Genomic DNA, 26,592 nt, shown 5'->3' with positions numbered 1-26,592 from the left:
AAATAAATCCTTTTAAATAAACCAAAACATTCTGAAATATAGCCAACAATAGCCAATTCCAATGCTAGTCCAAGTTACTTTATAGCTTTGTGACCTTGAGCAAATTTATTAATCATTCTAAGACTCAGTTTCCTCAGTATTCATAAATACTGTACTGAAAAAAAATGTATATAAAGAGTTTAGTATAGTAACTGGCCAATAGTAAGTACTCATTAAATAAAATCCATTATTATTATTATGATTCTGAAATAAGATGCTACCAAGTATTGGAAACAGGTAGAAATAAATGCTTCAAAAGAAAAAAATATGTTTAAATAAATATTGGATGTTAAAACTGAAATAAGAATCTTTTATTTACATTTTACAAAAATGAATGAAAATCAGTTAGGGGATGTCAAATTTTTAAGTACCATTTGGGCTAAAAACATACATTGTCTACCTCTGTTATCAAAACAGACATTTTAGAAAATCCCAGCCTACTCAAAAATAGCTCTGGAGACCAGGGCTTGCTTTTCGAGGGTGGTTTCCAGTTTCTCCAGATCCAAACCTCAGGAACAGTTAGTAGGACTGGACCGATGTAAGAAAGAAGAGATCAGGCCAGGCACCATGGCTCAAGCCTGTGGGGGGAGGCCAAGGCGGGAGGATCACTTGAGCTCAGGAGTTTGAGACCAGCCTGAGCAAGAGTGAGATCCCGTCTCTACTAAAAATAGAAAAAATTAGCAGGGCATGGCAGTGCACGCCTGTAGTCCCAGGTACTTGGGAGGCTGAGACAGGAGGATCACTTGAGCCCAGGAGTTTGAGATTGCAGCAAGCTATGATGACACCGCCGTACTCTCGCTGGGGTGACAGAGCAAGACTCTGTCTCCAAAAAAAAAGGAAAGATCACCCTGATAGGTTTTGCAAACAATAAATCCTTTTAAATAAACCAAAACATTCTGAAATATAGCCAACAATAGCCAATTCCAAATACAGAATACATTTAGATTATGTTTCATATCCAAATTATCTTCAAACAGATGGGTGTATTGCCTTTTACGTTGCTTGAAGTGCTTGCCAGATAATATTCAAGAATGGTCCCAAGAATTACTGTTTAAAGAGTACTGCACATGGTGGCCATCCATGGCATAACGTGGCTATGAGAAAAAAGCATTTGCAATGATGGCAAGTTCCACTGCACATGGTTTTCAATGTTCCTTGTATTGGTTAATGTCTAACCATCCCTTCTTCTAGTTATCAGATTCAAAATCTCAGGATCAGCTTCAATGTTTTCCCTTGTTTAACAACAAAAAAAATGACTATCTTTTTCTATTTTTTTTTTTTCCTGAGTAGCTGGGGTTTACAGGTGCATGCCACTGTACCTGGCAAATAAATGACTATCTTCTGGGTCTCCTTCTTCCTCATTTTCATTATTACTTATTCAGGCACCTGTTTCTTCTCACGTGGACTCTGGTATTAGCCTCTTAACTGATCGATGTCCTTACCTGTGGATCTCTCCACTTGGTTCCACATTTTTCACTGGGACAGATTAGTGCCAACAATATTTCCCTGATTATGCCACTTTCATGTTCAAAAAATCCTACTATCAAAATAAAACCCAAACTCCTCAGTCCAGCCCTGAAGACCTTCCTTGATCTGATCCCCAACGTATGTTTGCTTCTCTTCTGTCCTTGAATCTCTTACTAAATAACATTTCTTTTCTGTTCACTAATCTACCTCCATGCCTTTGCACATGCTGTTCCCTCCTTCCACTGCTTCCATCCTCTCCTCAGTTTCCACATAGCCAAGTGTCACCCAGCCTTTGAGGCACAGTCCAAATAATCCCTTTTCCAGGAAAGGTTTCTCCATTTCCCACACCTAATAAGTTCCCTTTCCTCTTATACATACGTTATCATCTCCCCATTACAAGATAAGCTTCTGGGGGAAAGAACTGAACTAATTTATCTTTCTGTCTGCCAAAACATTAAGCCTCACAGGTTAACAGGCATTAAATAGACATATGCTGATTGTCAACGAAGGGTAAGATAGCTCTGAGGTCTTAGTTCTACACAATCTTTCAGCAATATCATGACTCCTCGTAGAAGGGTGTTCATAATCTATTAAGTGAATTAAAGCTACTTCCAAAGAATAGGATGAATAATACAATCATCCTATTTATATATTTTAAAAATTTATTTATGTAGCATTAATTTATACAGCAACAATGCATACTCAACATATTACAATGATTTTCTCTAGTTATCAGGATTAAGGGAGAGTTGTTTTCTTTGTGCTTTTCTGCTGTATTCTAATTTTCCACAAGGACATAAATTTCATTTACAAGAAAGCAGTAAGTATCAGACGTCTAAGTCCTAGGTGAGGTAGAAGACTCCAGGGAAATCCTAGGGTCAGAAGATGGCATATGGTGTCTTAATTAATTCTGGAAACCTGGAACTTGAACAGTCCACTCAGGGCCTCTCAGATATGAGAGGAACCCTTGTCCTGTCCAGCCAACAGGAGGAACAGGAAGATACCACTGGAGCTGGAATGAGGGCTTTCTGAAACTACTCTGGTAATGGGGCCAGAAACATCCTCGGGAGAGTGAGCTCCCTGTTAAAAGAGCATTTTAAGGTTCACAGCAGAAAGCTTTCTGCTGGCGCTGGCCTGCAGTGGGTAAGGCCACATAGCCATGCGGGAAAAAGAAGGCCCCCACTCTGTACTGTGACAGCAAAGGACACACTGACCCCTAGCTCTTGCCATTTAATACTATCACTAAACCTTGCAAAGAGGCAAATGTTACTAGTGTGATTTACTGGAAATTAGCTTCTGAGTAAAACAGAGACAGGATCTCAATGGCAATCATAAGGTTTCCTATTCCACTAAATCGACCAAACATTGTAAACAACCAATAGATTTGTTTTGGTCAGTTAGACCTCCCAAGTTATCAGCAAGTACGCAACAGACAGCAAGTATCCAACCACTGTCTGTCTCAAAAGAGAGAGTGAGCCACTAACTTTAATCTGGAAAACTGTTCTGAAAACTCTAGAAACAAAAATGTTTTTTCTCCCCTAAAGATAGACAACAACAAAAAGTTACTTTTATAGCAAAAAACTGTAACTAGCACTGTGTGCCACAGTGATACCTTACCTGTTTATACTCAGCAATGATGGCCGTAGTCTTCTTGATTTCATATTCTGCCTTCTCGAGCTGTTTTCTGAAGACTTCTTTTAGCTAGAAAGAGAGAAACATTAGAATTCAGCCAAAATTAATAAATTTTCACAAACGTCTATATTTAAGACTTCCTGATTCATAGTCAATGACAATGGTAACTACAATGGTAGTTCATTCATAGTCAATGACAATGGTAAATTATCAAGATATAGTTATCAAACTGTAGTTATCAAGATGTAATTATCAAACTACATCTTGATAATTTGAAAAACCCAACCATCTCCAGAGATGCAGAAATCTTACTTTCTTTTTGGTAAAGTATAAGATATGTGAGCAAATGTGTCATAAAATTGCTTATGTTTGCTACTGCTAAACATGTTGCTAAATAAGTATCCATTTGGATGTTATCTTTATCCTTGTAAGAGTCTAAAACAAAACTTCAAGGCAACACTGAATGCTAAATTTGTTACTCTTGATGCTATATTATAAATTACAAAAAAAGGCGTTTTAGGCCTTCCTGTTCATAGTCCTCCACTGTTACTGCTGGTACCTCTCTGATGGTAGGAACAAGAGGCTTTGGGGACTGGAGTCAAAAAAGATGGAGGAAGATGAGAGCTCTTGAGAAGGAGATTCAGGGATGAAAGAAACAGTGACTTTAGAAGCTGAAGTGACATACAACACAAGTACTTGTTACCATCCCTGAAAAGCTAAATTATGAATGTATACTTAAAACCACAGTTATTTTTGTAGCCCACAGCTCTGGAATTCTAGGTCCAGGGCAAGGTTAAGGTGATGAAAAAGCTCAGGTGCTACCAGATAAAAAGAAAAAAAAATTCAATTCTGCCTTCTGTTTGGGACAAATAAATAAACAAATAACAACTCTGCTTAATCTTTAAGCACATCATCAGAATAAAGAGATGCACTTTGTACCACAGCATCCCAAATTACTAATGGAGTAACAGTCTGTACTTTTAATTTACAAATTATTGCAATTTATAATTAGACTCTTTAGCATTAGAAAATTTCTGAATTTCTTGATATCTGCTAGATTCTAAAATTCTAAAAGCAATTTGTAGGTTATACTGATTCACACTTTTGTTTACATTAATCTCTATTCCTTATCTGACATAATTTAAGGACTTAAAAAATAACTTCCCTGTGATAAGGCCCCATTGACTTTAGGACAAACTTAGATAGCTGAGAGGCTTTGAGCAAGTACCACTAAATTTCTCTAAACCATAGTCTCCTCATCTGAAAACAAGAATAATCTGCATCTCACAAAAGCACTGTAATGACTAAAACAGGTGACACACACACACACACACACACACACACGCACACACACGGGCGTGGGGGTAGGGTAGGGAGTGCAAAGCGTCTTGCTTGTTCTTGCCATACACTAGGTGGCACGCAAATGTCACCTTCCTTCGCATTTTAGGTATCAGTTATCCAAGGACCAGCATACATCTATGGAACCCTGGGGCAGGTAGAACATGGGTTAAATTCATTCACCAAAAACTTCATTCTTCACCTAAGGTACTAAAGTGGCCCATAGAAGGCAGGAGGCAAAGAAAAAAACAAAACCGATCAAGAAGCCTAATAATCTATGAACTGAGTAATCAGGCCCTCAAAAAATTTGAGTAGGTGAAAAAAAAAATGCCAAAAGACTCATTTCATCAGATTCCAAGGGGGGGATTTACTCATGGAACACTTTTTACAAATCCCGGAAGGTGCTCAATAACACATTCCTCCACGTGTAACTTTACTGGAGCATTTTTTCTGCTTGCGCGGATGTGGGTCTCAGAAATCCTCTATGCTCTGCTTTATATTTAGTATTACTGATGTCTCAGAATGAGACTCATTAAACTAAGTTAATCATGATTTCAGAAGTTGTCTCACTTTATAAGTTAGTTATATTAGTTAAGTTCGACAAGTTCTTGGCCGTGGACTTCAACTGTGTGAGAGGAAAATGGCACCCGTCATCTAGTGTGTTTCTCGCGGGCAGGCCCCACAGGAGGGGACATCGGCGACGTGGCCGTCCTTCCCTAGTGGGGACGCAGCCCCACGCCCTAGGGGAGAGGCCGGCCCTGCCCCGCACTCCTTCAATGGTGGCGTCTTCTGCTTATTAGCCTCACCGCTCACAGGAAGAGTGTGGGCTGCTAATTTCTAGGCTGGTTCCCAAAGGGTTTCTTTATATTCCCCCAGGAAATAGGTTTAACAGCTTTGCCAGGAATGCCAAAGCTCCTCAGGCAGGAATCAGGCAACTGAAGCGTGACTGGCTGAGGTGGAGGCTGTGTGGCAACTCCCAGCAGAGATCTCTGTGGGCTTCCAGCTCCACAGTGCTCATAAGCCGCTTCAGAGAAGTCAGCTGTCTTGGAGATACGGCATGAAATCTGCAGATTCGTCTAAGCTCTTGGATCATAATTTCAAGTTACTAAACTTAGAGAAAACTCAACACTCCTGCTAAACATCTCAGCAAAGGCAAATTCCTAAAAGCTGTTCAAGGGTAGAAACACTGCTTCCTCTTCTTACACCCTTCAAAAGAAATGTCAAAAATGTCAAACAAAAATGTTGAGTAGGTAGACTCAACAACTTACATTTACTGGTTCAACATCACCCTTGATTTAAAATGTTTAATTTTACTTCGTTTTTATACTATTAATCAACTCCCCACCAATGAACCCCTGCAGGGAAAAGCCCGTGTATGCCCTTTACCTGGGCAGTCTCCTCCTCTTGCTTCCTCTTCTCTTCTTCAGTCTCCACCAGCCTCTGCTTGGTCAAAAGGAGCTCCTTATTCAGCACGTCTGCCTTGTCTTCTGCCTGCAAATGAGCGTCATCAGAGTCATAAAAAAGGTGAAGAAATTTCTTCAAACCCAATCTCCAGTTATTCCTCCTCCTCCTGGCTCACCTGGGCGGTGGCGGTGGGGTTGCTGCTTCCACTGAATGCCAGATATGTGCCAGGCACTTGGCACGCATTATTGCTAATCTTCACAACAACGATAATTTTACAGATAACGGCAGTTAGGCTTGGAAGACCAAATACACAGTCTGGGGTCACACATCTAATATCAGAGTCATGACACGAATTCAAATTTGAATAACATCAAAACCCACGCTCTTTCCAATGCTTCTTATTCATGTTTAGCTGTCGCAACAGCATTCACTCTGTGCACATAGGGCTGGTGAGGGGCTGGGGCCTCACAGAGAACCTTCTAACTAGTGGTGCATGGAGGTGGACTCAGAGAGGAGGAGCGGATGGGCTGATCCCTGGACAGCACTTAGGTGAGAAATTCAAGGGCACGTTGAGGTAAACTGGCCCACAGGCCACTCACATGTCAATGAGTTCAGTAAGGAGAAATTACGCCTCAAACCCTGTTATAGAGAGAGCCATAAGGAAAACTGAAATATGGACCAGGAATCCAGGAAGAAAAGACCATATTTCTAGAATGGCCTAGAAGAACTCAGAGAGAGAGAGCACTCTGGTTCTAACTTGGACACTGAGCCAAAGTTAACTATGAAAGCGCTGTGAGTATATTTCACTTGGCTAATGTTGTGACTTCACTCTCTGAGACTCTTACCTCGTCCTTTAGGCCTCAGCTCCAGGCTCACATCGCAGTGAAGCCTGCCCTGAGCCCTGCTCCACTCTCCCCATCTAAATCACTTCCCCGTCTGAATCTCCCATGTCTCCCTTGGTGGCACTGTACTGACATATTGCATGTGTGATTCATTGTCTTACTCCCTAGACTTTACGCTCCAGGAGGTTCTGAGGAACCACGTCTCTTTTGTTCCTCTCTAGATCCCAGCACCATGCCCAGTGTCTAGTACAGAGCAGGTGTTCGTAAGCATTTGGTTAATGAACGTACGTGGCTTAGTCGCTGTAGAAGCAGACTGAGGAGTGGAGGTAGCAGAGGGCCACGGGATGATCAGCAGAGAAAGCCCACATGCAGAGGAGAGGCACTTATTTGAAGAAGCTATCCCTGGCTGACAGCAGCAAAACTTCATTCAAGTAATGGTGGAAACTGGCCAGGTGGCCTTCTGTCTGTCTTCTGCCATGTCTCCCACATGTCCGGATGGTCAGACCAGCACAGTCTGCGAGCCACTGCAGAGAAGCTGCATTCCAGCTGCTCTGTTCTCACCATCTTCTAGCTCCTGATGGCCCATAGCCCAATGGTTAGAGCCCTGTTTGCAGATCATTTTGAACTACTGGATAGCCAAGGTGAAAAAGCCCCTTAAAAGTCCTTAAGACTCTAAAATTTGTACTGATGCATAAGATTTTAGGGGAGAAAATCTACACAGCAATGTTTTCATAAATGGCAAGGTATAAAATATCTTGCAATTTATGATTTATTAAATATATTATGATGAATTAAATATATTATAGAGCCTCAAACCTTCCAATTGTGGAGCTGCAAGCCAGATGACTGAGACTGCTGTCCACAAAGCAAGGAGACCCTCCCCAGAGTCTCTGACACATGTTCATAGAGTGGCATTTCACGTGCAGCTGGACTGATCATTTCAACATTCTTAAAAAATCTAACCAAATCTATCTCCCTGTAACTGTAGTCCACTGATTTAAGTTCTACCCCAGAATGTCTGAGCTCTGCTAATAAAGAAGACTGCAACTAAACCTCCTCCTACAGTAACCCCAGCAATATCCACTTTGTGAAGAGAATAATCCTTTCATAATATATACCATGACACTCTGAAATAAACACTTTCAAAGTTTGGTCTTTTGAAAACAGAATTATCTAAAATGTTTACCTTTTGTAAACTTTTAAATAGTCAGTGCTATCCTGACCTTCAGTAACAAGCTTCTTGAGTCCTACAGCATATCTAGCTGTTTCACAGTTTTGAAAACCTCTTTGTAAGAAAAGGAGAAAAAACACTTTCCTGAGGATTTTTTTTTTGAGACAGAGTCTCTCTCTGTCGCCTGGGCTAGAATGCCGTGGCGTCAGCCTAGCTCACAGCAACCTCCAACTCCTGGGCTCAAGGGATCCACCTGCCTCAACCTACCAAGTGGCTAGGACTACAGGCATGAGCCACCACGCCTGGTTAATTTTACTATTTTTAGTAGAGATGGGGTCTTGCTCTTGCTTAGGCTGGTCTCAAACTCCTGAGCTCAAGTGATCTTCCTGTCTCGGCTTCCAGAGTGCTCGGATTACAGGTGTGTGCCTAGCCACCCTGAGGAAAATTTTAAAAATACCTAAATATCTATGCTTATGCTGAGAAGACCTATTTTTTTATTTGTACATTTTTTGCTGGACAGTCTTCATTAGGTCAAGATAAGGCAACTCCGCTCATTTTTACTGTCATCATGTGCAACATGTGCAGCAGTTCTGGAGGGTCCTATCTGGGAACCTCTAGCTTTCCTGGAAACTTCATCCAAAGTTTCTCCTGTATGTTAAATTGTGAAGTAGGAGCAATTCTGTTCATCAAAATGGGACCAGATCTGAAATAACTTGACTCTCCCTCTACAAATGGTTTTCTGGATCTTTCTTTGAAAAGCCAAGCACACTATACCTCACTTAGGTAGAAATTATTTTGAATGTTAAATGAACATAACACCAAACAGATGGATATTCAAACTCTATCTTTGAATTCATGTTATAAAACCTTTACCATAATATGCTAAGAAGACTGAGTGGAACATTGTCATTATTAAATCTTCTAATCATTTACCAACATCTTATAATGTCCTATTGATAATGAAAGTTCTAATTGCAATCTAAGGCTCCTATAACCTATATTGAGAGAAATAAGCATTGCAATGTGTGATTTAATCATGAATCAACTGATAACTAGATCAAAAGACTTGGCTGTAACATCAGGAATGACGATCTTTCAGAAATGATTTCTGAAAAACTAGCCAAGCCTGTTGTTCAACTGAAAACAAAACAAAATAATTCGCCACTTATAACATGTAGCTTCTGGTCTAACAGAACTTGCTATGTTTAGAGGAAACCTCAACCTGTGATCTTCGGCGGGAAAGTACTAATTATATCTCTTCCTTTTTGTTTCTTAAGAACAGGGAAGGACAGGAAGGGCCTGAAAACAGGTGTCAACAGAAGTAAAACAGAGTTGTATCTTTTTTCATTTCTAATTCTTGAGAAGTCTTCGCGTAAGGAGTCTGAGAGAGTGAGTTCTCGGGAGAGAAAGCTCTGTCACAGAGGAAATCTAAAGAGCCTTTGGTGCCCAGGAAGCCTGAAGCCTGCACTAAAGTGACAATGGTAAGGAACGATTTCTAAAAGTACCTAATTAGTATTTGTTTACTTATGTATCATCTCAAATAAAATCTGCTTTCATGTTTGCTTAAGATTTGCCAAAATTTTGCTATCTTATTTAAGAGATCTGATTTTGATAAACTGGGAATGGAAAAGTAGTGGGCAAATTGGCAAAGGCAGGCAAAGCCCATACTTCCGCTGTCAGGCCAATGCCTTCCTTGAGGACCAGAGCAGGGGCAGGACACCTAACCTGCAGGGACGGGTCCCTGATAGGCAAATAAACCCCCTGAAGCAGAAACTGCAAAATGAGAAGCTAGGAGGAGATATGCATGAAATAGCAGTTTTTATTCTTTCACCTAGATAATTAGCTCCAAAATGCAGAGTCCAAGTCTTTCTTAGTTTTTTTTTTTTTTTTTTTTTGAGACAGAGTCTCGCTTTGTTGCCCGGGCTAGAGTGAGTGCCGTGGCGTCAGCCTAGCTCACAGCAACCTCAAACTCCTGGGCTCGAGCGATCCTTCTGCCTCAGCCTCCCAGGTAGCTGGGACTACAGGCATGTGCCACCATGCCCGGCTAATTTTTTTATATATATATATCAGTTGGCCAATTAATTTCTTTCTATTTATAGTAGAGACGGGGTCTCGCTCAGGCTGGTTTTGAACTCCTGACCTCGAGCAATCCGCCCGCCTCGGCCTCCCAAGAGCTAGGATTACAGGCGTGAGCCACAGCGCCCGGTCAGTTTTTTTTTTTTTTTAAAGAGAAGGAAAGAGAGGTATAGGAGGAGGAAAGAAGGCAGAGAAGGAATGAAGGAATGATGGAATCTTCTTCAGGGACTGATCTAGTACCCACATGAAGTACCTAGGTACTCAATAATCAATTATTACAGGGGTTCCCATAATAGCAGTTATTCCAGGCTGATTCACAAAAAGAATTCTCTTGGTTGTGAAATAATTTTTAAAATAATATTTTTTCTGATAATTAAAGATATGTATATTATTTATTATATTCATATATGTAATATGCATATTATAATCTACTTTTCTGATTATTAAAAGTTATAATGCTCATTTTAAGGCCTTTCTACAAACTGGAAAAAATATATATAAAGATGAATATAGGCCGGGCATGGTGGCTCATGCCTGTAATCCTAGCACCCTGGGAGGCCAAGGTGGGTGGATTGCTCGAGGTCAGGAGTTCAAAACCAGCCTGAGCAAGAGCAAGACCCCGTCTCTGCTATAAATAGAAAAAAATTAATTGGCCAACTAATATATATAGAAAAAATTAGCCGGGCATGGTGGCGCATGCCTGTAGTCCCAGCTACTTGGGAGGCTGAGGCAGGAGGATTGCCTGAGCCCAGGAGTTTGAGGTTCCTGTGAGCTAGGCTGACGTCATGGCACTCACGCTAGCCTGGGCAACAAAGCGAGACTCTGTCTCAAAAAAACCCCACAAACAAACAAAAAAAAAAACAAAAAAAAAGATGAATATAAAAATTAGATTTAATCTTACTATCCGGACATAGTGACATTTTAATGTATTTCCTTGTGGGCTTTTGCCTTATGTAGGTATAGTCTGGACCATGACCCATTGCCAGCCAACAGCCCTTGCAATTTAGATGCCAACATTATAAATGTTTACTGTTTACAGATAAATTTATAGTTTTTTAAAAATACTATATCATTACCTCCCCATTGTTTTAAAAAGTTATTCCAAAAAGATATTTATAGACATACCATCATTCTCCCCTACTAGTGGACATATACATTATTTCTATTTTTATTCTTATAAGTAACACTGCAGTAAACAACTCTGTATATACATTTTTTTTTACCAAATCTCTATATTTTGGAGATAGCTTTCCAAGTCAAGAGCACATAGAGAGAGTGGGACATCCATCTTCCACCCAGGAAATTTCATACCAATAGCAACCAAAGAGAGGATTAAATGTAGGTGATGTTGAGAAAGGTAGATGATTTTTGTTCAGAAGTATGGCCAGTGCCACAGCTTGGAAAAGGGAGACAAGCACGAGGCTGGGCCAAGTCTCCACGTTCTCTTGGGGAAAAGACAGGTCAGGCTGCGGGATTCCCTTACACAGATACCAACAAGGACAAAGGCATCGCCTGGGGAGAGGGTACACGCATGGAGTATTTGGAGAATCCAAGAATTACATCCCTGGAACAAAAATGATCTTCGCCAGCATAAAGAAAAAGGCAGAAAGAGCAGACTTGATAGGTTATCTCAAAAAAAGCTACTAATGAGTAATGAGTGGCCACTGCCTTATTTATTACAAAACAGAACTGTCTCATGGCTTTTTTATGTGTATCATAATGTGATTGATCTCATACACCAGAATTCAGATCATGAATGAGTGACAGAATATTTTTGTTGGACAGTCCTGATTTATAATAACTAAGACTGGCTTGTGGTTAAATGAATATGATCAGTTTTTTGAACTTTGATAGTAATTCTAATATCTTTGTAAATGCTACCACACTATTTTATTTTCTCCCTCTAAAGATACGATTGGACTTGATTAGTAATGTTCAACTTTTCCCAAAGATGGTAAATTGCCATCTCAAAACCTACTGAAGATTGGCTTTATGTTCAGATTTATATAACTGGTTATGTAAATACATTTAAATACTAGGGAAATCCTTTTACTACCTCAGAACCAAGCAGCACTCACGGGTGTTTTAATTTGTGTGCATTAGTCTGTTAAAGGTGAGGGCTGGAGATAAGGTAGCAATGTCTACTTTATATTTTTGGTCTTAACTATGCCATTCTAATTCCCTATATCTATTAATACTAAAATGCTGCCTTTTATTTACTGGAAGGCATTTTAGTGTAGTTTATATGTAATATCAAATAAAGAATATTTAACACTTCTCACAAAAAAGAGTATATATGTGTCAGTTTCCTCATTTATAAAATGAGAGATTAAAATAATACCTGCTTCCTAGAGTCATTAAGGAAATTAAATGAGATAATGCTTATATATTGCTATATTTAATGCTTGGTACAGCCAGCTCCAGGAAACTATTAATGGATAAATGATTCAAAATGGCAGGATTAAGTGCGAGTTTTGGAAAGCTAATATGTAACCAAACTTTCATTGTAGTGCTGACTTACCACAATAGTTGTGTTAACACAAAAACATGGCAGGGGTGGTCAGGCTGAGTCTGGCCCTGCTTGAGTGGGGATCCCTCTATCTTCTTTGGTTCTGACTCTCTTAGGCTCATGTTTCTCACACCACTTCTAACAGTCTCCAATTGGACTGGCTGAGTGGAGTTTATGGTTAAAAGGGCCACGATTTAAAAATAAAACTAAAATAAAATTATTCATTTTCTCGGCTGTTTTTTCTACCTTCTATATCCTTTGTCCCAAGCAACACAGTTTGGGTTTTTCTCCAAACTCCATTTAGTGCTGACTCCTCTGTTTCCTCCTCTCCCTGTTGGTAATATCTTCCTAAACAATGGTCTTATCTCACATCTTACTGTGGTTAAAAATTTGAGCTGCAAAATTAATTGTTTATATGGGAAAAAGGAGTGTGGCAGGGACCACTTTCTGGCATCCTTCAATTTTAAACATTTAAGCAGATTTCTATTATTAATGGATTTGTATTTTAAGTACTGTCAATGCAGAGTTACACCGCAGGTAATGACTCTTTTTTACAGGCTCAACAGCCCGAGTCTAAATTTTTCTGACCCTGTACCATCTGTCAGGAATATTTACTCTTTAGAAGTCAGAAAATAGAGTGGCAATTTTTAAATCTGCACAAGACTGCTTCCCTACTGCCAATGATCTATGAAAATGCCAGCAACAGAAAACAGGAGGTCCTAAGACTGTCAGCACTGGTGGAAAGAACAAGAGAAGTTAAACATTTAAGGTCTTACTAGCAACAGCTAACATTTATGAACACATACTACTGAAGCGCTTTACTTTATTTAATCCTTATATCATCCCTATGAGGCAGACACGTTTTTCTTCCTATAGACAGGTTGGGAACTGCCCAGAGTCTCATGGTTCACAAGTGGTAGTGCCAGGATTCACACCTAGGCAGTCTGGCTCTTAGCCACTATGATGCCTGCCAATCCAACCTCCCATCCCACTCTTAAGATAAGTGCCTCATATAACACTTCATGTTTATTACAGACAAGAATTCTTACTGGAACAAAAAGCAAGGTGCCCACTAATGTTAGAGTGGAATTAGTACTCGTGTACTCTCGGTGACTGATATTCTCAAGTAATTATGCTGGTAGCCCTTGGTTTAGGAAAAGCACTGACAAATCAAGTCACACATGCTATGTGAGAAGGACCCAAGCCGCTCTCAAAGACTTGCATTTCCCGCTGTCTCCAATCAGCCTAAGCAACCCCCTCCCACCTGCCACCTGCCCATTTATCAGTCGAGCAAGCCTGGGGGCCCATGGTGGGAGCACTGGGTCTTTGCCCTTGAGGAAGTCTGTCTCAGTCTTATTCCTGCCTAGTGAAAGACAGCTTTACCTGATCCAGGTCATTCCGTAGAGCAATTTTGCTGGTTACTAGTTCATGGGCGAGGTCATCGTTCTCTTGTTCCAGCCTCATGCTGGCCTCCTGTAATCTTCGGTTCTCCCTCTGCAAAAAGAGAGCAACAGCCAGAGGTGGGCATTAATGCCTGGACAAACCAGCAGAAACTGACGGAACTGGTGAGGAAAAACAAGCAACAACAAAGTGAACTTTCAAAGGTATAAAAGGAGAAGGCGCAGTGGCACAGCAAGGCAGGACTGCTGTCTGGGAAACAACAGTGAGTTGAGCGAGCGGTGCAGATGCAGTACTCTACCCTGCGAAACTCACAGCTGTCCCTTAAAGCTCCAGATGGAACGTCATTGTAAAAAATGTGCCGCAGAGAGCAAAATTTTCAAACATACCCCCAATCCTGTTAGGTTTTTATATAGACCTAGAACACAGACACAAGCAACTCTTTGTTTGAAACATGCATAGCAGTCCCACCCTTGACCTCAAGAGAAATCACAAGACACAGTAGGAATGGAATGGGGAAAAACTATTAGACATTTCAAGATCAGGGTTCAAATTAATTGAGTATATTATATTTAAGAGTACTAAATTAAAAATCAAGATACATGGGTTTGTGACTTTGCTATCAACTGACATTTTTATTCTTTGCCTTCCTGCACACCTATTTTTGTGTTAGTGAGAGCAAGAGTCCTTATGATAAGGTCTCTAAATATTTGTTTTGGTTTTTTAAAACTTCAGATTAGAACATTCTGAATAGAATAAATTACTGAGCTATTTTTCCCCCATTGAACTCCCTTGCAAAAATCTGAAACAATGTTACATAATTGAAGTACCAAGTCATTAATCCTTATGAAGCAAGGTCTCCCCTTAACTAGCCATGATGAACTTGGTATGTTCACATCTATTTTTAGAATAACAATTTTGTGTCTTCCATTCCCAAATATCAAAAGCTCTTTCTTTGCTACTGTTAGCAGTTACAGGAGATTCAAAAGAGAGCTGACAGGAAAGGCTTCAATGTGATGAGACCTTCCTGTTTTCGGATTTACACTCCTAACAGTCTTTTCTGCAAGGGTGGCAAAAACTCAGACAAAGCAGTGACACAAAACCAGAAGACAAATACATGTTTTGGGAGATAGTGTATCATAGCATACTTGGGAAGGTGAGGTTAATTTCATCTTCTATAGAATAAGCTGGTGTTATATACAAAGAAGAGAACCTAATCTCTTTCCTTCTTTTTTTTTTTTTTAAATAAAGGCTAAGAAGCGGATGGTAAGGGAGAAGTCTGAGACTTTCCTGGAGGCAGAGGATCCATAAACAGGGAAGCCCATGAGAATCGCTGAAGGATGAACCTGCACTTTGATTACAACCAGCTACCAGGGCCCACTTCTGTCTTTTCTTTTGGAAAGAATAGATTGGGATAGTTGAGGAATGTCAAAACAGTCTTGAAAAAGATATCTGCTAAAAAAGATTAAAAACAAACTTAAATACTTTTAAATAAATTCATGATAGAATTTCACTCAGTGCTAAAATATTAGATAAAAATATCTAACAACAGAGGAAATACTTATATCATCTTGAAGAAAAAAATAACTGGAAAATCCCATTTTTGTAACAATATAAACAACAGATATTAACTGTGGTTAGTAGATTATTTTTGTTGTCCTTATCCTTTTAAAAATGTTTTCAAGTTTTCTACAGTGAACATGTATTTATAATAGTTTTTTAATGGTTTTTTTTTTAAGTAATTTGAAATTTCAATTCCGCTGGAAGGATAAAATGCCAAAATAAGAAAATTTTTAAAGCCCACTCCTGTTAGAAGGTCATATTCTACATGAAACCATACAGTCTTTTCCTTTGTGACCAAGATATAATGTACCCCCTGAGTGCTGCCTTGCCAGGAACCTTTTCCTCGGATATTCCTGGAAAGGTAGTTCCTACTTGTAGGGCAACTTGTACTCATCAAATTCTGTCTGTTCCCTCAGTCACAGAAGTTCTACTCTCCCACAGAAGTGCAATAAATGTGGAGGCTAAAAAATATATTTTTAAAAAGCATGGACACTTCTGCAGTTGAAATAACACAATTTCTAGCATGTGCTAGAGAGTTAGTCTTTATTTCTGATACAACTATTACTCCCGTTTGTGGAAACAACTTAAATACTTGTAGAAAACTTAGATTTTAAAAAAATGAGAAACTTTTTCAATAAATTTCCTCCTAGCCAGGAAAGAGCAACAATACCCAGCACAATTTCAACACACCGTATTTCACAACACAGACTACTTAGGCAGGGGAGAGATTTTTCTCATTTCTTGATAAACCCCTTTAAGAGACTAAGATAAGACTACTTCACTACCTATTCCTGAGTTAAGTATCCTGTTTCTACTCAAATTGTACTTGTAGAACTCTGAAGTACAAAAAGTTCCCTCAACTATTATTTACATTACATTAATTTGGCACAAGTGAAAAAGCTGTAGCTACCAGTTTTTCAGGTTATAGTTATATGCTTAGAATTGCATTTAAAAAAAACCCTCCAGGTAAAGTCATAGGATGTTTGTGGAAAAGTACTTTGTTCAAGTATTTTAAAAATACCAGGTAGCTACTTCACTATTGATTAGAGATGAAAGTCTGATGGATCATATGATATGTAAGAAAGAAGTGGAGCTCAGCTGAAATTCTGACTGGTAACTTCTCATTACGATAACTAGCGACTTGAACCCTCCTTGTACACACACATCTAAAGGAGCAGCAGTAGGGGCAGGCTGGGGAAAGATCTGGGAGACATGAGTGTCTGAGGGTCCCTACAAAGCAAAATGGCCTACAGGGCACACCGACTGGCTTCTGCTTTAGCAAGCAGCTTTCAACTCAGTGTCTGCAAAGCAAGCAGCACAGCGGGCAGTGTCGGACTGCTGCTCCGCACTCACAGACAAGTGGGGAAGCAAGCTACGGCCAAAAATGCAGTATCGTCCTCCAAAGTATGAAGCTGGCGTGGCGGCAGGGTGTCCTCCCAAGTTCTCCAGGGCCACTGAGTGCCACGCTGACACATTGCTACTGAGATGGAGATTTTCGACAGAGAAGAACTTGCCCACACTTACACTGAGGGTTAAACACATTACATTACTTTAGCTGTCTTTTCCAGCCCTTCCCAAGGAGCCAAAGCTATTTTCAGTCTCGACTAGCCAAGAAAAAGTTTGCCTTTACACTAGAATGGAGAAGAGAGTTTAGTTGTTGACAGACTTGGGAAAGGCAGTAACCTGGCTTGATTCATTCTGAAATGTTGACAAGGGCTGCCCACGGGAGGCTGACTTAAAGTCAGCCCCGATAACCTCCGTCAGCCCAGAGACATTCACATGCTGTGGTTTGTACAAGCAGATGTGCAGAGCGCTCAGAGCCTGTGAACAAGACAGGCAAATTGCTTCCCTCTTGCCTTTCAGCAAAGATCACAGGAGATACTGCTTACATAACCCTTAAAACTCACATTGCACTGTCTGAAACACACTCCATCTCACACAACTGACACCACTTGAACAAAAAGCAGACAACTGTCCTAATTAGTTCCCTCCCCTCGTGCACAGAGGATGTACAGCCAGAAAGTTTGGTTAGTAACTTTTGGGAGGAGGATACTGCATTTTTCAAAGAGACAGACGCTTGTGTTACAGACACACATAGATGAAAAACTTACCTCCTCAAAAGTCATAGACCAACTACTGTTTTCAATCATAGGTACAAAGACAATTGAAAAAAAAAAAAGAATATCCAATGAAATCGAACACCTACGAATACAACTATGAAATGGCAATAACAAAAACAGACACTTGTTAATGCTCTGTGCCTTTTCCTTAGAGTGTCAATACTCTAAGTTCTCTCTGTGACTGCAAACATTCAGTAGAAGAAAGTAACTCAGGAAGACTCATACACTAAAACTCCTCCCTCGCCACACTGCTATTTGCAGTTTGCATGAATGATGCAAATGCTGCATGTGGAACTACTAGCAACTACAGTGTGAGTTGTTGATACTATGTTATTAAAGCTGGGAGGAAGGAACTTCCTTATAAGACAAAGTCAGAAACCTTGCAAAATAGTTCATCTTCCGACAAAAGAATGAAATTGCTGGGCAGAGGAATGCAAAAACAAAAAAAAACTTATCCCAGATCTCATTTGTATCTTGGCGCTGAAGTCTGGGTGAAGCAGTTCAAGGGATGGTGAACGTCATTTATTCCAAGATGACAAACCAGACAGATGTGAACTGGCGATCAAAAGAAAATAAACTAAGCTTTAAAGGAAAAAATGATGAGAGGGAGTTGGTTTTATAAACCCTAGTTCAATATTTTGGGTGTGGTGTATGCTGCTATGATGAATTCTTGGCATATGTTTTTAAAGACATTTAAGGGTCACTAGAAAATGTTTTTCTAAAACATTTTCCAGTGCAATTTGATTAGTAACAACACACTCAGCTCTCACATGCTTTCTTTTTGATACTTCTTTTAAAAGAGTTGATAATCACCATATTCAAATTTTTAGCTGGCAGGTTTTTGACATACAAAGACAAATGCCTACAGATGAAATGTTTAAATGACTATATAGTCCATAAATGAAGATTTCAGAAAGAAAATCTGGATATTTGAAACTGTTTTATACTTCTCTTCTTTACCTTTCACATCCAATCTTATCTTTCTGGTGGAACTTTAAAAAATTTTAAATGTCAGACTAAAAACAAAATCTTGTCAGTAATAAATGACAGTTGACAAACCATACTGAATTTCTTTTAGCATTTAAAAAATAATCTTAGATTATAATGTAGCACAGGGGTCAGCAAACTTTTAACATAAATAGCCAGTAGTAAATATATTAGGTCTCATGGTCTGTGTTGAAATTTCTCAACTATGCCAGCATCATGCAAAAGCAGCCACATACAGTAAGTAAACAAATAGGTATGGCTATGTTCCAATAAAACTTTATTTATAAAACTTGGCAGCGAGCCAGATTTAGCCCACAGGCCATGGTTTGCAGATCCCTATTCTATTCTAGTACACAAATCAATTTTTTTTTTTTTGAGACAGAGTCTCACTTTGTTGCCCAGGCTAGAGTGAGTGCGGTGGCGTCAGCCTGGCTCACAGCAACCTCAATCTCTGGGGCTCAGCGATCCTATTGCCTCAGCCTCCCGAGTAGCTGGGACTACAGGCATGCGCCACCATGCCCGGCTAATTTTTTGTATATATATTTTTAGTTGGTCAATTAATTTCTTTCTATTTTTGGTAGAGACGGGGTCTCGCTCAGGCTGGTTTTGAACTCCTGACCTTGAGCAATCCGCCCGCCTCGGCCTCCCAAAGTGCTAGGATTACAAGCGTGAGCCACCACGCCCAGCCACAAATCAAATTTTTAAAACAGCAAATAGGGCCAGGCATAGTGGCTCACACCTATAATCCTAGCACTCTGGAAGGCCAAGGTGGGAGGATTGCTTTAGCTCAGGAGTTTGAGACCGACCTAAGCAAGAGTGAGATCCCATCTTTATTAAAAATAGAAAAACTAGCTAGGTGTGGTGGTGCATGCCTGTAGTCTCAGCTACTCAGGAGGCTGAGGCAGGAGCACTTGAGCCCAGAAATTTGAAGTTGTAGTGAGCTATGATGACGCCACTGCACTTTAGCTTGGGCCACAGAGTAAGACTCTTGTCTCCAGAAAAAAAAAAAAAAAAAACCACAAAAAAACGCAAATGGGTATTAACGTCATATAATTTTCTCAGTAATACTTTCTAAGAAAGAAAACTTTCTAAAAATTAAAGAATGTTTTTGGGTAATTCTGAAGATCATCAATAAATATATTTAACACACTTCTCCCAAGTGCTAAGGTATAATGAAATCAGCAGAACAGCACTGTAAGAGACTACCATTCCTTTTTAGCTACATTGCTTGAGAAGCCTCCAAAGGGCTTAGGTTTGCATCCTCACCACCCTACAACAGTGAATTTACTGGGTTATCCAAGCTCAAAATATTGGCAAACTTCTGAAGTTGATCGTCAAGTTGTCACAGGCATATAGAAACCATCCTCTTGTCTATTGCTATACATTGACACGTTAGTCCATAACATAACATTTCCAAAACCAACAACAGTTTCTGTGATGTGGAAAAAATAATGGTTGAAAAATATTTCTCAAAGGTGGATTCACTTATCTTGACTTCCCTGAATAAGGAAGGGCCCAACAATGAAAAAAGAAGTCCTTCCTCCCTTTTTTACAGGTAAGAAATTTAGTATAATTTAAACTTCTTCATTTGTCAAGTTAAAAAAAAATGTGATAATCAATCTAAATCATCCTTACATTAGATATGTAAGGATGGCAAAAAAGTACAATTAAGCTTTACTTCAAATATTCTGTTTGTACTATTTTTACTATGTGTAATTAAATAGCTCAATTTTAAATTACACGTAGTGACAATTGCTCTACAACAATTAATATGTGCAAAAAAACTTTGTGTAAACTTAAGAGGAATCATTTTCTCTTTCAATTACATTTTGATAAAAAAATTTACTATAAAAAATTTACTATGTGTAACTAACCTAAAGAAAGAAGTTAAACCTTCTAAATTTAATTATGCTGAACATGGATAAAACAGTTCAATTATAAATTATGTATTTATAATACCATCTGTGTCCCAAACCCAAGAGAATTTAAACATTCCAGATTCTTTCTAGTATTTTCCCATGCAGAACAAGTAACCTTTATTGTGCTTTGGGAGATTCACTGAATTTAATTAATTAGCTGTGTTTTTTAAGGCTTAGCCCACATTTGTGCAAGCAGTTCTTTAATTAAATAAGAAAAGACAGACTCCAAAGGTACACTAAGGCTGCAGTTCTCTAAAAAGTACCACCAATTGATTACATTACTAGAAAACTAACTTCTCCCACAATGGAAATGATTCATTTCCTTAAGTGAGAAAACATTATTTTAATTTCTGAAATTGTTAATTGCTTATTAGTTACTAATTTTTAGAATATACTAAAACAGCTACACATATTGATGAATGTGTATATTCTGAAGACCTGTATAAAATGAAAATGTACTCGATGTATTTCTACAACCAAATCTTTATCATTTGAAATCAATCGATAAATTTACAGACCAAAATATCAGAGTAAACAAATAACATTACACAAATTTGGCCAGATCCAAGTTAAGAGGGATGATAAAAATGAAATTTAAAATAAATTTCTATATTCTCCTTCCAATTAAGTTTCCTTTCTGTCTCTTTGAATCTAGTCATGAAGATAAACAGAAGGAATACACTAAAGGCTATAAGCTGTAATTATAGGGTTCCCCGAATTTCAAATACAAACTGATGCTAAGACTAGGTAGCATAGATAGTGTGTATATATGTATTACCTATTTATATATGTATATGTCTGTGTCTATACATACAACATATATTCTATCTGGAAATTAATAGGCATCAGTAAAAAAAGAATGTACTACCCACTTGTGTTGGCTTTTCCCCTATAAACCAATGACCAATAATCATTAATTGACTCCAATTCAACAGGAAGGTCTCCCTCCTATAAGTACAGCTTCTGCACAGGTACTACTGGTGTGACTTGGGGTTCATGAAAGGAAGAAGGTGGGCTAGCTGACAATCCATTTGGAACATTTGATTTTGCTTGGAGTTTTGGGGTTTTTTTGAGAAGTAATTCACATACTATAAAATTCATGTTTTTAAAATGTACAATTCAATGATTTTTAGTATATTCACAAAGTTGCATGATCATCACTGCTACTGAATTCAAGACATTTCCATGATGCTTAGGGTTTTAAAATTTAAATTTATGCCAACACTATATCATCTCTTTCTTTGTAGTTGAGATTTAAGTGTTGGATAAAGGTGTGTACAGTGGTATAACTTGAGAATGTAGATACTTGCATATGCCATAAAAATAGACACAACATACATGTTTAGATAGACGGACCGAGAAACATGACTGCTGAGAGGTGCCTCTGCATTGTGGGATCTTTAACCCCTTCTCTAGCTGCCCTGCAATATCCATTTATGTATCTCACTATGTCCAAGACAATAGCTTTGCTCTAAAATATTTATTAATAGAATATCTTATTTTATGACATTTAAAAAATAAATTCGCATAATCTTCCTAACCCTCTTGCCAGATGGCAAGCTAGCAGGTAGACATGGCTTTTCAAGCAGTGTTAATTCTAATATTCAGGAGAGGTTGTTACTGAACAAGTGCAAGTTCTCAATGCCCTCAAAGATCTTCCCAACTCATTCTTATGAGTTTTCATTAACAGGGTTGCTAGTCTAAGACCTATGAATTATAACGCGTTCATTCCCAGGATAGATATCTTATTCTTCATGGGATTAAATTTGGAAGATGCTAAAAGGTATTTTCTAAGATACTTTGCAACTTTAATTAATTATAATTAGCTTATTTGTTATTTATTTTTTTATTTTTGCAAAAGAGCTTTACAAGGAAGATATTTATAATTAGCTTCTTAAACTACATATTGATCATCTAAAGAATTCATTCTGTTTCTGGATACTCTCAAATAAAAAAAAATAAAAAAAATAAAGAATTCAGTCTTTTAATGGTTGGAAACTGTATTGTTAATTGACACATTGAAAATGTAATTACAGTTTGTGGACATAAATTTGCCAAGTATATCACCAGGACAAATGCCTAAACATTATTAAAATGGTATAGAAAAAAAGGGGTTAGAGATATTAGTTAATGTATTAGAGATATTACAACAGTCCAAAAGAAATATCTATAGAAGGTATCTGATATGTGCAATTAGGAAGCCACAGCACTTGAACTTAAAAGTAATATCTGCTTTCAAAACAGAAACAAAGTTTAAATCCACTTTGATCCCTCAATAAAAACTATACACATTGACAGTCTTACATGTTATAATGTTATAAGTACTTAAAAAATAATATACTTCATACTATTTATACATACCTGTTTTGAAACAAAAAGGATTTCATTCCCAGCCTGCTCTTCTATTTTAAAGCACTCTCCAAAGATTTTATTCATAATGATGGTGGCAATAAGAAAATTAGAATGATACAAGCAGTAGAAGGGCTTCATTCTAAATGCTTAATAATATTTATTTTATAATTACTACCTTCAAACCTTTTTAAAGCAGCATGCTATATGACTTATATTAAAATTGGTTTTATTGAGGGGACAGTAGAGTTGGGAATTAGCTTCAAACCTTATCTTTTAACACTGTGTCTGTTAATAATTACCTACTATAGCAGTATGTGGGATTTTATCAGTTCTTCAGACAGTTCTATAAACAAGGGGAGACCACTGGGTAGCAACAGTTGGGAGAAATATGAGGCTGATCAGTGAAGACCTGGAGAACAGACCCATATAAAGTGATATTATTCTAGTAAAACTTGAGTACTTCATAGTAGTAGGCTTCATAAAACTAACACCAACCAAAACTAAGAACACCAAAGGTTGTTTGGTGTTCAAACAACCACTTTGAACACCAAAGTGTGCTAGGTACTTAACATACAACACCCCTCATCCACACAACAATCTGCCAAGGAATCATGTACAGTACACATTTTATAGATGAGGAAAGATGTTCAATAACCAGCCCAAGATGCTGAACAGTGGCATAGGCATTAAAATGCCCAATTTGGATTCCAAATCTTGTGCTCTTAAAAAAAAAAAAAAAAAAGCAGGATTTGAACTCAGGTCTGTCTGACTACAAAATCCACATCATCCTTCTACCATGTCCCTCGGTACACATCCTATGCCATTCAGTTCAGCAACAGAGACAAGATGTACTGTGCGACTGTGCTACCCAAGGCCACTCTCTGACCACATAAAGGCAACTCTAGTTACAAAAGTGGAAGTCATCCCACTGTGGGTGACTTAATTAATAATGCCACCACAGTACTTTTCTTGGCAGAACATTTTAGCATTGGTGCTCAGTGCTGAAAATGCAATATTCTTTTATTTTAGTGAACTGATGTGGAGAGTGAGGGAACTATTATGCATCTGTATGAATCTATAAAATTAAAACATGTTGAAGAGAGACAATAATATTTCATCTGAAAAAATAAGTTGGATATCCTCATATCCCAACACTGCATCTAGGAACAGTGTTGCTAATCACTGTTGAAGAAAGAGATCTATCATCGTAAGTGGTCTAATTTTAAAAAAATACCACAATTAACTAATATATGAAACTGAAATTATTTTGATTCTGAAACTGTGTACTATAAGTCAAATGTCACTGTTATTCATATATTTATTTGTGGAAATAAATGTGGCAACAAACACCATTACTATGCTCCATATACCTTTGTGGTTTTTATTTTTCCTTCCAAGTGAGTTTGTATTTTTAACATTTGCTACAGACAGAGGTAAGTTTGAAACATCCTTGCGCCAGTCTTGAAATAGTTCACCTTCTAAAAGTCTTTGTGGATGTGACCATGAACAGCTAAAACAGTACTTTGCCAATTTTCTTTTTTTTCCTCATTTTTGAAAGTAGAAAGCCACTTTCTTTCTTTTCCCCTCTTTCTCTCAGCTTCTTATGAAGATTCCCCGTATAAATGCAACAGCTGGAGTTACCTACAAATATACAAACTGAAAGAAAAGAAATATTATGGGTTGGCTACTTGGGAGTCTCCTGAAATAAAAACACACCTGGACAGTTAGAATGATCTGAGAGTATCTAAATCAATCAAAGAGAAACACAGGGAATCGAACTCGTCACAACTGCTGCTTTAGGTACATTGCTCTGATAGGCACCGAGTATTTCCCATACCTTGTATCTATCCATTGGGTCTTCCTGCTGTAGCTGACTCTCTCGCATTGTCTGATATTCTTTCTCATATTTCTTCAGCTTCTTGGTTGGTACCTGCAGGGATCAGAGGAAAGGCATGTTAGACAAAGATATCATTTAGGAAAAAAAAAAGAAGGCTGATGTGTTTTGCAATTAAGTATCTGGCATTCTAAGGGAGCATGCCCAACTCAAAGTTAGGAGGAAAATCTAGATTCTAGAGCCAGGGTTGGCAAGCTTTTCCTATAAAGGTCCAGATGGAATATATTTTAGGCTTTTGGGGCTATAGGTCACAACCATTCAACTCTGCTGTCATTGCATAAAAGTTGCCATGGCTGATACAAAAATGAATGAGTATGGCTGTGTTCCAACAAAACCTTACTTACAAAACAGGCCATAATCTGTCCACCTCTGTTCTACAATACTGATGACGCCATAACCTTTTCTTGTGAATGTATTTAGTAGAGTTATTAATTTTAACTATCTTTCTTTAAATATAATTCACTCATAGCAAATTATTTTATAGAAATAAGAAATTGAGCAGCTAGAAATACTTAAAAAGTGGAATATACCAAAAAGAAAGAAGATTCTAAAGCTAGACACTGAAAACTCAAAGAAATATTGGATTATTGTGCTTTATGTAATAATAGAAAATCATCTAAACAACTCATCTATTTCTTGCTAAAATTATGTCATCCTCAAAAGACAGTTTACTCTTTTCTGAAAAAAGACTAGAATCCTACAGAGCCTTAGAATGCTAACAATAAACAAATAAGCATAGCACAGTATAAAGGCTCTCAGTAAACATGTATGTAACTAACGTCTCTTAGCTAGGTGCAGTGGTGTGCACCTGTAGTTCCAGCTACTTCAGGAAGCCAAGGTGGGTGGGGAGGATCACTTAAGCCCAGGAACAGAGATTGTAGTGTGCTATGGTCATGCCTGTGAATAGCCAGTACACTGCAGCCTGGGAAACACAGCAGGACCCTGCCTTCAAAAAGAAAAATAAACAACCTTTGTTAGCCTCAGTTTCTTCATTTGCAAAATGGCAGGTAAACACAAATTTCTACCTCATATTGGTGTCAGGAGAATTAAGTATAGGTAAAGTATCTAAAACAATGCCTTGTACATGGAAATTAAAAAAAAATTTAATAAGTATTCAATCAAAATGAAGGTATTATAACCTATTCAGTTCCATATTACAGGTTAAATCTACTTTCAGCCTTTCCACAATCAGAATCATATTAATTCCCTTAAACAGCAAAAATTTTTCCATAATGTTTAGGTCCTAAAATAAGCGACTTGAAATCAAGGATAAGTTTTTTGTTTGTTTGTTTTAAGATTACAAACACGCTATTTTGCCAACTTCCTGAGGACTTGGGAAAGGCAGGGGTGAAGTGCTGCCCTCAGCACCTACCCTGATACCTACCGAAGTATTTGGCCCATACCAGCCCCTCAGCAGAATGTTTCCTACTGAGTTCAAAGTATGGTATTTAGAAAACATGTACGTGTGTGAGAGAGAGCAAAAGGAAATGGAAAGCGGCCAGCATGAATATAAAATTATCTTACAGTTTTCTGGGATGAGGACAGTTTTGATTCTATGGAATCTAGCCAGAGAATTTGTTAAATAAAAACCAAAGACCACAGGTGTCATTCCTCATCTTATTCTAATTACTTGGTTTTTCTCATCCAGGAGCACTATGAAGTACTAAAATTATCTGCTTCTGAGCGCAATTGGGAAGTTTCAGAAACTCGATCCAACCTGGTAGATGGTGCAAAACCGTTTGATAACCACAGTACGAGAATATTCATCTGGCTGACTGGGGAATGTCTCCCCTATTAAACAAGGAGTGAGGACATTTCCCAAGGTGTAAATGAATTGCAAAGCCACTGTTGAATGTTGTCATGCGAAACACTAACCCTTTA

At 38.3% G+C, this 26,592-nt stretch overlaps 1 protein-coding gene and 1 pseudogene across 12 annotated transcripts in view; one reads left to right on the top strand and one right to left on the bottom strand.

Annotated features, from left to right (window-relative positions):
• RABGAP1L (RAB GTPase activating protein 1 like) overlaps window positions 1-26,592 on the bottom strand; it is a 689,918-nt gene that overhangs the window by 12,218 nt on the left and 651,108 nt on the right. For 8 of the 12 annotated variants that reach the window (XM_076000395.1, XM_012765066.3, XM_076000396.1 and 5 more), the window contains 4 exons: window positions 24,655-24,747; window positions 13,862-13,972; window positions 5,863-5,967; window positions 3,124-3,207 (listed from right to left, as the gene is read on the bottom strand). In XM_076000395.1, the coding sequence (XP_075856510.1) occupies window positions 3,124-3,207; window positions 5,863-5,967; window positions 13,862-13,972; window positions 24,655-24,747 (393 nt within the window). Of the gene's footprint in view, window positions 1-3,123; window positions 3,208-5,862; window positions 5,968-13,861; window positions 13,973-17,550; window positions 18,977-24,184; window positions 24,474-24,654; window positions 24,748-26,592 lie in introns of those variants that run through there. The other 4 variants (XM_012765067.3, XM_012765074.3, XM_012765075.3 and 1 more) reach the window with 2 other exon arrangements.
• On the top strand, window positions 10,214-11,775 carry LOC142861147 (cytochrome c, somatic pseudogene; annotated as a pseudogene).

This window comes from Microcebus murinus, chromosome 2 (genome assembly GCF_040939455.1).
Source record: "Microcebus murinus isolate Inina chromosome 2, M.murinus_Inina_mat1.0, whole genome shotgun sequence".
Taxonomy (NCBI): domain Eukaryota; kingdom Metazoa; phylum Chordata; class Mammalia; order Primates; family Cheirogaleidae; genus Microcebus; species Microcebus murinus.
The sequence above is the reverse complement of the archived record's forward strand: the minus strand, read 5'-3'. Positions and strand labels throughout refer to the sequence as shown.